The 14,351-nt window shown below is 40.9% G+C and overlaps 1 protein-coding gene across 1 annotated transcript in view; it reads right to left on the bottom strand.

Moving 5' to 3' along the window:
• fbxo32 (F-box protein 32) overlaps window positions 1-8,529 on the bottom strand; it is a 24,629-nt gene extending 16,100 nt beyond the window's left edge. The window contains exons 1-5 of the mRNA XM_077526487.1: window positions 8,188-8,529; window positions 7,409-7,527; window positions 7,103-7,152; window positions 6,893-6,985; window positions 3,017-3,110 (exon numbers count right to left, since the gene is read on the bottom strand). Of these exons, the coding sequence (XP_077382613.1) occupies window positions 3,017-3,110; window positions 6,893-6,985; window positions 7,103-7,152; window positions 7,409-7,527; window positions 8,188-8,297 (466 nt within the window). The 5' untranslated portion in view covers window positions 8,298-8,529. The remainder of the gene's footprint in view (window positions 1-3,016; window positions 3,111-6,892; window positions 6,986-7,102; window positions 7,153-7,408; window positions 7,528-8,187) is intronic.
• Window positions 8,530-14,351: the final 5,822 nt, after the last annotated feature.

Raw genomic sequence — 14,351 nt, forward strand, 5'->3', positions numbered from 1 at the left:
CGCTAGGTCACGTGTTCAAATGCGCACTGCACATTACAAACAGCAGCAGCAGTATGTCGACAGTTTGACAGTATTTCAAGGTAAAAGTAAACGAGCACAGGATCGCAATTTGTAATTCGTGCAATGTCGAAATAAGTCGTGGTGGGACTGCACACAAGGCATTCAATACAACAAACCTCATTCGCCATTTAAGGACCCACCACACTGCTGAGTATGCGGTGTTTGAAGTTAGCAACCAAGCTAAGGCTAACTTAGCTAAAGCTAGCGTGAACAAGGATCCAGAGAATGGACCGCTGTTGCCTCTGATGAGCAGCAAAAGGAGCAAAGCTACCACGAGAAAAATAATGGAGTTCATGGCATTAGATGATCAGCCTTTTTCGGTTGTGGAGGACCGGGGCTTCAGAAACCTGATGCAGCACTTGAGCCCACGATATGATTTGCCAAGTCGAAAATACTTTTTAGAAGTTGCATTTCCGGAGTTGTTTTAAAAAAGTTTGGAGCCACACTCACAGCCTGCTTGGAGCCGATGCAAAGACACTCAGCTTTACAACAGATATCTGGACTTCTGACGTAAGCTTAATTAATGTCGATGTTGAGTCTTACTACGCAGTGGATAGACACTTTTTTTTTTTTTTTTTTTTTTTTTTTTTTATAGAATGCTTTACTTTAGCAGATTTTAATCCTATAAGTTGGTGCAAGATATTTTTGGATGGATATTTTATATCGAGATTGTGACACATCTGCATTTAGACATTTATTCGTTTTGCACTACAAGGAAATACTCAGGAAGGACACTTTACTGATACCGCCGTGCACTTTTTTTTTTTAACTCTCAAAACAGGTCTTCAGTGTAACCTATTGCACAAGTTTTATTTTATTATTATTTTTATTTCATTTATATTTGAGAGAACTACTTAATGTGTTGAAACATGTTTTACCTTGTTTGATAGGTATTGCTCAGTGTTTTCCAATTAAAAAAAGGAACATTTAAAGTGTATGCTCTTGGTTATGGGGGGGGGATCGGGATCGGCAAAAATCGGGATCGGCAGGTCAGGCTATTGTAAAGATCGGTGATCGGCCAACAAATTGTGATCGGTGCACCCCTAATTCACAGCCATTAAGTGTTTTCCATGAAAAATGCAGTTTGCCCCGACCCCACATAAATGATAACAAAATAAAATTGTACAAAAATCTGCAAATAGGTTGATCTATGGGTCCCAACATATAGAGAACACAATAACTACACAGTATATTTGGTACATTTTACTCTAAACAGTCTCTTCGGTCCCACTCTAAACAGAGGAAAATTTACACTTGGAAATGAGGAGTTTAAAAAAAATAATTAAAAAAAGTCACTCAAGTCTTGAGGAACAAAAACACAACTTCAGATTGGGAAACAGCCAATCAACTCCAATCAATCAACCTGAGCCATGAGACTGCTACTCTATCACCTGAGCCATGCCGCTCCTCCTGTGGGTTAGTAAATTGCTTGTCAGCTGGAATCTTATCTTCAAGAGGTCTCCCTTTGGATATAAGCAAACAGTAGGAGTGGCATAGCTCAGGTGGTAGAGTGGCAGTCTCCCACACTGAGGGTTGTGAGTTCGTTTCTCAACCCTTGTGTAACTTTTTTTTTTTTTAATAAACTAGTAAAAGGTACTCAAAAAAAAATTCCTTCTAAAATTTACTTCGAATTTCTGAGTTGTTTTTTTTCATGGGATAAGCAAATTGCCTCGTACACACTAAAAATACTTTTGAGTACATTTTACTCTTAATATTTTACTTCCAAGTGTAAATTTTACCCTATTTAGAGTGGGATCAAAAATAATAAAATTTACTCTACAGAATTCACTGTGTATCATTGGAACACCAGATCCAGGACTTGCTTGGGGGGGAAGGGAAAAAAAACAAAAAAACAAGATCCAAGACATGTAGCTAAAGCAGCGCTTCTCTCTCTTTTTTTTAAGACCCCAAGGGAAAGGAGAAAATATTCCGCGCCTCCCAAACCTCCACAGCAACTAAAAATTCGGGATGTAACGATATCCAAACATCATGATATGATAATTATCATGATATTGGGGGTGGGGGTTGTTTGGTGATATTTAAAAAAAAAAAAAAAAAAAAAAAAAAAATACAATATTGTAAGAACAAAAGAGCTCATACTAAAAAAGGCACAATATTGTGGTTTTGTACATAACAGGAATGCATATAAACCACCTACAATCTGTAATAACAATATTGAGACATTTACTTGCTAATGCAAGCACACATTGATCGCTTCACAAGCAAATTAGGTTCCCCTTCATCCCCTTCATCTGACAATTAACATATATTTTAAACATAGATGGCCAAAACATCCCTAATGAAAATTAAATTGCACTAATAAACTAGCCACTAGATGGTGCTAGAACTGCACAAATAGAAATCAACCTGACTTTTTTTTAACAAATGTGTTCCTTTTAAATATTGTGAACATGACAACGATGATGTTTTAATATCACGATATTGCCCTTATCGTGTCTTCTTTTTAACTCAAACATAAAAATTAACAATGTTGCCTTGAAAATAAACAAGTAACACATAAAAAAAACAACAATATTAAAATAACTAATGAAACAGCCTTTTTTATTTCTAACTTTTACCATGAATATAACATTTACCACAATAAAAATGGAGCTCTTTGAACAAGTCCCCTTTAAGCAGGCATTTAAACTTTAAATATCAGTAACAAAACAGTATTTCAGACCCACTAAGGTAGTTTTACTATCTTTTTATCCATCATCTAAACTTTAATGAAACACTTGAGCTGACACACGGCTGTGCCACAAGTTATTGTCTCTATGGGGAAACAAGTTGTACCACACATATAACATTTTATACTGCCATGTTTATGAAATGAAATTTTTTACTTATCATCTTGGAAAGAAACTATTAAATCCCACGTAGCCCCCGGTCCACAATAAAGACCCTTAATGCAGTATTGTTAAATAACTTTGATAAGAAGCGTAACAAGGCTTACCTTTCTGCACGACTCTCTCTAGAATGTTCATGTAGTTCTTCTGAGCCACGCCGCTGAGTGAGGGGAGCTGCGACTTGGCGATAAGCTCCAGCAGCTTGAACAGAAAGAGAGGCAGGAAGAGGGAGAAACTGAGTGCTGTCGTCTGAGAGACTATGATTTGGTACTTCAGGGCTTTTTGTACTGTGTTTATAAGTAAAGACGCATAAGTACACACACTCCTGATGAAATTAGTCTGGCTGAAATCCACCTGGGATGAAACTCACTGATGAGTGTTTTCAGGGGTAAGAAGCTGCTGGGAAGTATTTGGCCCATAGCCAAGGGAAACAGAAAGCTTGGCAAAACAAGCTTTAATCACTTGCCTGCTGATCATGTCAAGTGAATTTAGTGAATTATTCATCAGTGTGTGCATGTGCGTGGTGTATCATTCGTTTGCAAACAGCACGTACAGCAGTGGTGTCCAAACTATGGCCCGGGGGCCATTTACGGCCCGCCGTCCATTTTTCAGTGGCCCGCGACATATGCTAAAAATGGCATTTGACTCAGTTCAAATAAAATAAACAAAACCAAAATGTTTGGAGATGGTCAAAGTAAGAAAGGAGGGTATCAAAAAATAGGTGCCATTAAAAGGTTATTTTAGTTAACTAAAACTAATGAATAAACTAAAACTGAAATTCAAAATACAATATTGTTACCGAAATAAAATAAAAATGAAAATGCTAACAAACTACATTTTATGTTTACAAAACTAATAAAAACTAACTAAAATGAAAAATTCCAAAACTATAATAACCCTACTGCCATACTACAAAGAAATTGGTTAATATACTGCAGCATTTTTCTACATATGCAAAAGTACAACTAAATTATTTTTACAATTTTTAGGACTAAATACTATTTCTCTTCATAACATTATGTGGCCCTTCGTCCTTCTGATTTTCTGTATGTGGCCCTCAAATTAAAAAGTTTGGACACCTCTGACGTACAGGCTGCCATGCTGTGACATCATGGAAGAACATGTTTGACCTTGGACATCGTAAATGAGAAAAGTTGCACAATCACAGGACATCCTCATTCCTTTGTTGTTTAATGAAATGAATTAAATTAAAACACAATGTATGTAAAAGTACTGTATTGAGGGGTTGTTATTAATTAATCCTTGTGTCGACTTTTAAGTTTGTCTGCTTGTGCCTTATTCATTTTTCCATTCCTTCCTGCTGCATTCCTTCAGCCTAATCCTATGACCTTTGTCTTTTAGCAGCTCATCAAGCGCCCCACGCTTTGTAGAGCAGCCGGGCAGAACAATGCGCGTTTCCGTATCTACTTTTAGCACCCGTGGCTCACCAAATTGCACTTCGTAGTCTGCCGCTTCATCTCACATTTTTCCACAAATCAAGTCGATGGTAGTAGGAAGACTGTTTAACATGATGTACAGTCGTGACAGTAGAGAAAAAGATACAACTTCATTTTTCTCTCTGGACCCACTGAATGACTCTAAACTAAGAATATGATCTGTGAAAGTGAGTCGGAGTGAAGTCATCAGACATAGGCAGAGGAAAGCGGTAACCCAGAACGCTGTGTATGATCGTGTTACACAGACATATTGTTCTACCGGCTTACTAAGCTAAATGTTAGCTGTGGAGTCTACACTAAAAGGTCATTACACATGACCTTCAACCGGCAAAGAGCTCTACTTATGATTGTAAGTCAAAATGGCAAGTAGAGTACTTGTCATGATGCATTGCTTTTTTTTTTTTTTTACAGAAAAAAGCAGTACATGTTGACATTGAGTGTGAAACACAGAGGGTGTGATTCACAAGTTGCATGTGTCTGTGGGAGTGGCATTGAGTCAGAATCAGCTGACAACCAGCAGGTTTCATTTCATGAGGCCTGTGAGGAGGGGTCTCACCTCAGTGCGCAGTTAAGCCCTCCCACACGCAGCTCACGTGGGTTCACATGTGGAAATGTTTCACATCAGTGGGCTTTGTGGGGAACAGAAATTATAGTGGGTGCTATTTTACAATAAGGGTGTGAAGGTAAAGCTACTACATTGTTTTTATTTATAACTGCTAAATCCATATTACAAATCAAGCACAAGTATGACAATAGTTTGAACTTGAGGCTTTTTAACTCTTTGACTTCCAAAAACATCAAATAACGATTAGTAAAATCACGATGTATGCCGCCATAAACGTTAAATGTTGTCAATTCCGTGTTTGTTTTGTTTTTTTAATCAATGGCCAGTGCCATCTTAGTGCAGCGCTAACTGGTCAATGAGTTGTGGAATCAAAAACACCCACTAACTATGGCCAGCAGATGGCAGCATTATATCTCTTTTCAATGGGCTGCCGGTGTATGAAATTACAATGAAGCATGACTGAATCTTATGAAATTGAATGTTTTTAAGGGTGACGTGAATGATCATAGCCTTTGTCAAATGAAACCAATTCACAGAGCGTCACTAAACAAAAAAAATTTATATGTTAGTGTCAAAGTCATGTTTGTGGAGAAAATGTATCTTTTCATAAGAAGCTTATTTTCTCCTTATCTTTTCAATTTTCGCTGAATGCCATTGAAATTACGGAATAAGGTAGAAACACACTTTTTTGTTATGAAAGAATAGAATGCGATCTTTCATTTGGTACCCACATTATATGTAGTAAAAACACCCAATATTCTGTTTGCCTTGAAAGATGAGTTAAAATGCTCGAAATCGGCTGGCACTGTGGGGGTTGTTTTTTCTTTTATAATGTGTGGCAGTAAAAGAGTTAAACAGGTTTTTATGACTTTAAAGGAACACAAGACTTACAAGAAACTAACCAGCTATTCTGTGAAATGGTTAATTTCAACTCTTCCCTGAAAAAAATTGTCACTTTATGTTCAGTGATTATGATTTTACAGCACTTTCTTATGAATATTTATACTATATCGGGCATTTTGGAGAGTCAAGTGCGTAAAATACACATTGAATGACATGGCTGCCAGTAACAACAAAGAACTCGCTTTTATCACGTTCCATGGCGGACATCACAGGTGGGAATTATGCCTTCCAGCAAAGAAACACTTCTTCAAAGATCTGTTTCCATCCGAAAGATGGATGAAACTGGCAGATCCAGCCGCCGGCGAGTCGAAGCGGACGTAAACATCCGGGCGACTTTCACTATGCTAGGCTAAACTCCATGTCGTGTGCTTAGCATGCTTTAGCCCACATTAGGAGCGGCCCCACCCCCACACGGACTGACATGAAACCGGATGTGCTGAGGATTTTACTCTGAATAGAAATGGTGCAGTATTTGGGATCGAAGACAGTCTTTTTTTTGTGCCCATTATGTCAGCAAACTCCCATTGAAATGAACAAAGGTGGCTTTCATTTTCCGCACGGGATAGGTCACCACGATCACATGACCAGGATAATGTCAATAAAGTCAAGTCTAAGTCTAAGTCTAATCGTTTAAAAGATAAACCAGGGAATAAGATGCTAGAGATATTTGAACTTTTATTCTTTATACACAATGCCTAATCCAATACTGGAAAATGAGTTATAAGTCTTGCATCGCTTTAAGAGGAACCTATTTTAAAATAATTTATAAGCACTTTATGAAGTATTGTTGTTAAGCAGCACCAAACATGTGGGCACTTTTTTTTCGTATGATATCCTGCTTTGGGAAGACATTATTTCAACACCCGCCACCCTCCATTAGCATGAACTACTATGACTCATGCTCGCAAATATGTACCCACTCGGTCAAAATCATCACCACTGTCTGCACAACACTGATAAGTGACACACACCCTCCATCAGCTTTAACCCCTTCAGCGTGGCTAATCCAAACTCATCAACAAACAACAGTGACGACTGTGAGAGAAGACAGGACTCACTCTGACGACATAATTGAACCTCCTCGTGTCCTTGATGGCGCTGCAGAAATCCAAGCGGTTGAAGGCTTCCCCCAGGGTACAATATCCATGGCGCTGGGATTTCATTAATAAGGTATTAAGGTTACAAGTTACACTCCACAACACGAATGACTTCTTTCAACATGTTGACATCAATGACAAAATATTTTGGTATCTAAGGTTATGCATTACCTCCTTGGTGCTTCCTTTATGAACATAAATCCACTTTTCCTTGTGGAAATCTGTGAGAAAGCGCAATGTTTATATTAGTGGCCTGAAATAGTGTTTGTGACATGGTGGGAAATTAATCACAAAACATGAAATAGCGTTTGTGACATGGTGGGAAATTAATCACAAAACAACATTTTGAGCATCGAATGTCAATCTATGACTGGAAGCTATCTTGGAGGTTTTAATTGCATCATTAATAAATCCAGACTCAACAATAACAGACACTGTATTGTGATACAATCAGTCAGATGGTGGTGTGTGACTCACATGGGAACTTAGTGTTGTTGTTCATGAGGTCTTTTTTTCTCTTCTTTGCAGCCATGTCATAGCTGAGAGAAAGCAACAAGTTCTCTTTGATGAAACACTCCTGCTCGGCTTTGCAGAAGCTACAAAACCCACAAAAGATACATTGTTTATTAGTTACACCAGTGATGGACAACAAACATCATCATCAACATCATCATCATCATCATCATCATCATCGGTTGTGGTGCAGGAAATGATCTAATTCCACTGGAAAGGTCAGCAAATACTACAATTATTGTCTTTCTTCATCTAGATGCCAGTGACGTACAATGACAAGCAGAACAATTAATGGTCTTCCACTAGATGGCATAAGGTAATTAATCTGTGTGCCGTCTCCTCTTTTTGTGGCGTTTTTGTTGTGCCCGATTTAATGTGTGTCTGCCAGCGATAAAGGTTGGAAAACACCACACACTCATAGAAAACAGTTTGGGCCCATTTACATACAGGAAAAAAAAATCTGGATTGCATTCTCGAGATGTCACGTTGAAGACAAAATGTTCGTGGCAGAACGAAGTCAAATCCGTTTTTAAAGTGACTCACGCAGCGTTAATCCGCTGATTTGTGGGGTTATTAATAGTTGAGCGATTACCCAAAAAAGAAGAGGCATGGGAACAAAAGAATCAGATGAGAAGAACAAAATATGCGTGTATTCAATGTTACGGTCTTCAAAGTGTCACCTCTTTTTCACCACCTTTTTCAAAACGTAATGACGTTTTGGTTTTGGCAGACTGATAACAAACCTCTCCACGGAGATGTTGTTTTTGTCGTCCACCGTTGTCTTTTTCCATCCCTCCTCGGTTTTAACCCAACATTGTCCGGGCGACCTCCAGTCCCGTCCGAGGAAAGGCATCCTGAACTTGTTCGGAATGGAGTAAATATGCTAAAACGAGCAAACAAAACACCGAACGCGTTAATATACAGCCCTCCTTGTTAGACCCTTGTACTTCAACGTGTTGTTGTTCTTGCGGTGTTGTCATTGCGCAGCTTCTTAAAGGCTCCCGGAAGCATGATAGCCCCGCCCACCTCGGAAACTTCCCTTGCAGCACGTGGCTTTGTTTATCTACTCGAGTGTTGCAAAACGTCGCGGAAGAGAAACACGCACGGAAACGCAACATCACACACGAACGCCCTGATGACACGACATGCACGTGTTCATAAATATTAGTCGAAGATACGCTATAATGAATGTTTTTATGCTTGTTCGGTCTGCTTTGAGAGACCATTGGCATTACGTAACCGTCCTAGCAGCTGAGACAATGAAGCGAGCGGCGACCTTAAAAAAAAAGAAAAAGGTTTTCTCGGAATACACCCCATCATTTTTACAAATGAATCGGGTAAAATCTGGGCCAGGTGTTTGGATGGCTCGGACCAAAGTGTTCCAAAGAAACACGTTCCTCGTTGATGTGGTATAAACAGAGCCGAGCCAAGTGGATTTGATTTTGAGGTCCTCTATTTTGTCAAATAATAACGGATCATTTAATGGAAGATTGCAATTAGTACAGCAAACGGGAAAACAAACTGTCTGGGTAATGAAACTGGGTAAAAGAGAAGTAACAAAAAATGTGTTTTATTTTATTGTTATGTTTTGCCGGGGTTGAGTAGATGAGGGTGGACCCTTGGCAGACCCGTCACCAGAGCCCAGGCTTAAGGGGGGCACATGAAATGCATGGGCAGGCCGCGGGCTCAATTATTATGATAGCATACTGATAGCATTAACTTGCCCAATATATTTGGATAAATTTATGTAGCACTGTTGTGCATCTATCCATTGAATGGCACCCACTGACAGTATTACCATAGACTGCATTTACAGTATACACACAAAGTAGACTGCAGTGGTGTCGTGAGTACGTTGACGCCGCAGCCATATTGGATGAGGCAAAGTGAAGCTACTTGTAAAGATGCCTCCTGTTTCTCCTTGGAGATGTATCATCAAGCCACAACTCATTGGATTAATAAGGAATTATTACCACCTTTGATTATATTATCCCATTCAAAGTCAGTCTTACTATTTTTGCCGATGTAATGGCAAATACAATTGCCACATCCAATAGGGCGGATATGCTGACATATTGCTTCGAACGGGCCACCTGTTTGAACGGTGTCGGCAGCGGAATTAAAAAGAAAAAAGGAAAGAAAAATCCTACCTCATTGTAGATGCCAAAACGATATGTGGGTCCTGTAGTAACCCCCCCCCCAAAGTGACTCTTTAGTTGCCGACACGAAAGTAGTTTGTAGTATGTCCCTCCTCACTTGTCTTGTGCGCCAGCGTCCTCAGAAACATGCAGCTTCACTTGTACAAAATGTACATGACTCTTGCATTGCACGCAAACATTGACATATTTGTCGCGTATGCGTATAAGTCAGCGGAAGGCGTACCTAGCATTATTTTCAGTAAGACTGTGATGGTTGTTGCAGATAACTACAACTATTTCTTCATATTGTGACATCTTGCAAGAATGCCGCCAGAAAACGTTACTTGGAAATGTCACCCTTTTTAGTTGTCTTGTACAAACGGCTACCGTTGGCCGTAGCCGACGCCAAAAACAAGAACTATTCGGCAAGTGGCGACCTTAGAAGCAATGAACTGAAGCAGCCAACACAAACGTACCATACCTCCGACAACGAGAGACCTGTGTTGCGTTTACTGACACTCGGATATAAGAGTGCTAAACTGAATGAATGGAAACATATAATAAAAAAAGGAGAACCATTTGAGAGAGCCATGCCTCAAATGAGCGGGCACAATCATCTTGGTGGGCGGGCACGGACCCCTATGGCCCACCCATGGTGACGGGTGTGACCCAAGGGCAAGTGGACACAGATGGGAAACAGGATTTAAGAACCAAAGGGGAAACTATTGAAACAAGTTAGGATAGGTGAGGGGAGGAGAACGTGATCTGGCATGACTGGACTGGGCGAGAGGACGAAGACAGGACACACTTGGCTATACGTGGACAGACTTGGCATGCCGTGGACTAACTTGACTGGACCAACTTGGACAGACTTGGCAGAACATGGATAGACTTGACAGGACAGACTTGGCAGGACGGGGACATATGTGGACAGACTTGGCAGGACAAGAGAGACACTTGGCTTGGAGGTGAGTGAGACATTTGGCTTGGAGCGGGGAGAGAGACACTTGGCTTGGAGGTGAGACACTTGGCTTGGAAACGTGGAAGAGACAGCTGGACAACATGGGGAAGACAAAGACAAGGGAAGCTTGACGGTGACTAGGGAGACTTGACAGGAACTGAAACAACTAACCACTGGGGTAACTAGACTGAGCTGAGTGATAACTTAACACTAGAGATGTTACGCTCAAGCCTTCCTGCTCAAATCTGATTCGAGCAAATGAAGCGGAGGCTTGTCGAAGCAGTGCTCCGACAACTGCTTCCGACATGCCGAAAATCACGTGACCACTGTAAACGAGGCCTCGAACGTCACAAACGTGTCAGCCACTTCACGCTGTTTCGCGGGAAAAAATTAACTATGTTTGACAAACCTGCCTGCAGTAATTAAAGCCCCAATTTCTTGATACAAAAAATAGGAAAGGGAATGATCATTCGGCTCAAATATTTTTTTTCCATTCTAGGATTATGGAAATACGTATCCCATATAATAAAAACAATATCCCTGTTTACAAGCACCGCACTTACACAAATTCTGTCGAGTAAATTTGACTCTATTTACCCCGGGTTTTCACCGGATGCGGTTGCGGTGCAGTTGCGGTGCGGTGCGTCTTGACTGCGTGCTCTGGACGGGTCAATTTTTTTTTTTTTTTTTTTTTCCTTTTTTTTTTAAAGAGCTCAGAATTGTTCATTCGGTAGTCTTACCGATTCAACGTCTTGTCATCATTGCTCTTTTATTTTTTTTTATTTATTTATTATTTTTTGTGTGTATGTGTGCGTGCGTTTGCGTGCGTGCGTGCGTTTGCGTGTGTGCGTTTGCGTGCGTGACGGGTCAATTTTTTTGTCAATCCACACCGGCTCCGCACAGCTGCGGTCCGGCAGCTCCGTCGCCGCCCACTTCCCAACGTGTCTCGCGGGACCGCGCGCGCGCGATCATGTGGCATTTCACAACGACAAACATACAGAAAGTCTGTGCTCAACAGAGAAGCAGAAAGAGAGGTGGACTTCTTTTGATTTAACCTTTTCTTCTTCTTCTGCTATGAGATTCCATGCAGCATCCTTTTTTTGGTTGTCCTTATAAAAAGGATGTGCCGTGTCATATATTATTTTGTGGTTTTCCACCTCCAATATAAACCTCTCCTCGTCCATGTTCGCTGGTGTCTAAACCGTGAATGAGCACATGGCCCCACGTCACGTTTTGCTGAAAAGCTTGCGAAATAGGAGCTGGCGAGTGTTTTATTCTGAAAGGTAACCGGAAATTTATTTTGAAACTGCGTCGGTCTTCCTGTCCCGCTCGATGTGTTTTGTGCTAGCTTGCCATTTGCCGGAGGCCTACCGCTGCGGCGTCCGGCAAAAATAGAAAATAGGTCTATCCTTGCGGAAGGCCTGCGGCACGCCGCAGCTGAGACGCAGTCGACACGCAACGCACCCACAAGCGGTGTAAACTGCACCATTCGAATGAATGGAATCTAATTGCTTGCGTCGCCGGACCGCACCGCAACCGCACCGCAACCGCATCCGGTGAAAACCCGGGGTTAGAGTGCGACCAAAAAGACAGTTTCAGAGTTATATTTGCACTTAGAAGAGTGTAAAATAAATAAATAGTCAAAAATTTAACTCACGACCTTCACTTTAGGAGACAGTTGCTCTACACGATCGGCCACGGAGTTCCTGACGTCAGTGATGTGTCTTAACTGGTCAGCTGGAATCTTCCTCCAAACGTGCCAGTCTCCAAAGCTTAAGCTGCAGATCGCGAGTTCGTCAACCCATGAGAGAGGCTTTGATCATTTATTTGTTGTTTTTCAGTTCTTTACTTTATTCTCTTGTCTTTTTTTCCAATTATTTGCTTTATTCTCTTGCAAGTGTAAATAACAGCCTACTCTAAAAATACTGTTTTGAACACCAAAGACAAAAAAACAATACACAGACTTGAAAGTTAAACTTTGTGTAAATCACACTTTAAAAGGATAACACAATCCCACAGTTGAAAAAGATATCTACTGAAACTTAATTGAACTTATGAAATGCCGAGGCTCATACATGATATCAAATAATGACGCTTTGTAAACAGCGATTCTAAAAATTCCATGTGCGCAGGTTTGACCAGCAAATGGACCTCTTGCAGTGTGTCACACGCCTCGAAGCAGTGCTTCGTTTTAGCCAGGCGCAATTGTCTGAAAAGTGGTTCATTGTTTCGGAAAGCCTCGATTTATCCATCCCAACTTAACACACAACTTGGCATAGACAAAAACAACTGCCAGACACAACTTCAGCATGGTCCCCTGACATCGACAAGGATCCCACACAGACAAGACAAAACCCACAGCCTAAATACACCAACACTAATGAGAAACACCTGGGGAACACAATAGGGAGAGGGCCCTGATTGGTCAACTCACACTGAGAAACGGAATGACACACAAGTGGACCTAATCAGACATAACGAGACAGGCGAAACACAGGAACACAAGACAAACACAGACTCACCAAAACAAAACAAAACCCAACTCAAACAAAACTGAAACACAACAATTTTATGAGAACACTCAGTACAACGTGGGGGCTACATCTGGTCCGCCCACAATGTCTGACCTGCCTTCACAGTGTCACGAAGTCAAAGTGAAACGTTAAATATGCAGTGCTTTTATTTTGAAAATTGTGCTTTTTATGTGCGTACGTGTGGACGCTACAAGGTAGCTATGCCTGAAGTGTTTGCCAAGTTTTCACTATATTTATTTAGTTTTCACTATATTTATTTATTATTTATTTATGTTTATTTAGCAACTTTTCCAACCCCTTGAGCAACTACTTTTCCTCAAAAGAAACTAGCCAAAATGACAATGCAGTTTTCAGATGCTGTACAGATTGTTATTATACTTCATACTGTGTCACTATACATCTCTGCCAATTATATAGTCCCCACTTATCTATGTATTTTGGAGGCCTGATAAGGAATGGCTAATATGTGTTGAAAGAAAAGATAATTTCGAGCAAGATGAGCGGAAGAGGGAAAACCACCGTTTAGAGTGCCAACTTCACGCCAAGTAAGCGTGCCCTTATTGGGCAAGGTGCCGTCATGGCTCCGAGTGAGCCGACACCGCCTTTTTCTTCCAAATTCGGCCAGTTTTGGGCCCGTCTCAAATTTACCGGCGAAGGGGACCCCCCTAGCCGAGATTTTGTCGGTGAATCCCTCCTTTTTGAATCCTGTTGGATAGACGTAAGAGACGTTTACTCCTTCATCGCTCTACCCAATAGAGTTGACTTTGAATTGTGTTTTGTAAGTGAGGCGTCTTTGAGGCGCTTCCTTGATGCACAAGCTGCTAGAGCAGAGGAGGACAAATGGAAAGTTTGGACTATTGAGTCATCCATCCAGATGGATGTGACTACTTTGGTAGTAAAGTTCTGGACTGGACGTATTCCTGATCACGACGTGGAGATATATCTGCAAAGATATTGTAAGATAACACAGCCAGTTTACAAGCCTCTAGATAGATTTGGCATCTGGTATGGCATTCGCAAATACAAAGTCCGAATTAAGAAAGATACTAAAGGACACTTACTTACAATTCCCAATTCTATCTCTCTTGGCCTATACAATGGACGTATCATTTATCCTGGTCAATCTGTCACTTGCTTCATCTGCGGCTCTGCTGACCACCAAGTGAAACAATGTCCAACGGTCAAGTGTTGGAGGTGTGGCGGCCTGGGTCACAGGGCCAAAAATTGCACTTCACACAGCTTGTGCAGCTTATGTGGTGAAAATGGCCACACAT

This window comes from Festucalex cinctus, chromosome 7 (assembly GCF_051991245.1).
Source record: "Festucalex cinctus isolate MCC-2025b chromosome 7, RoL_Fcin_1.0, whole genome shotgun sequence".
NCBI lineage: Eukaryota > Metazoa > Chordata > Actinopteri > Syngnathiformes > Syngnathidae > Festucalex > Festucalex cinctus.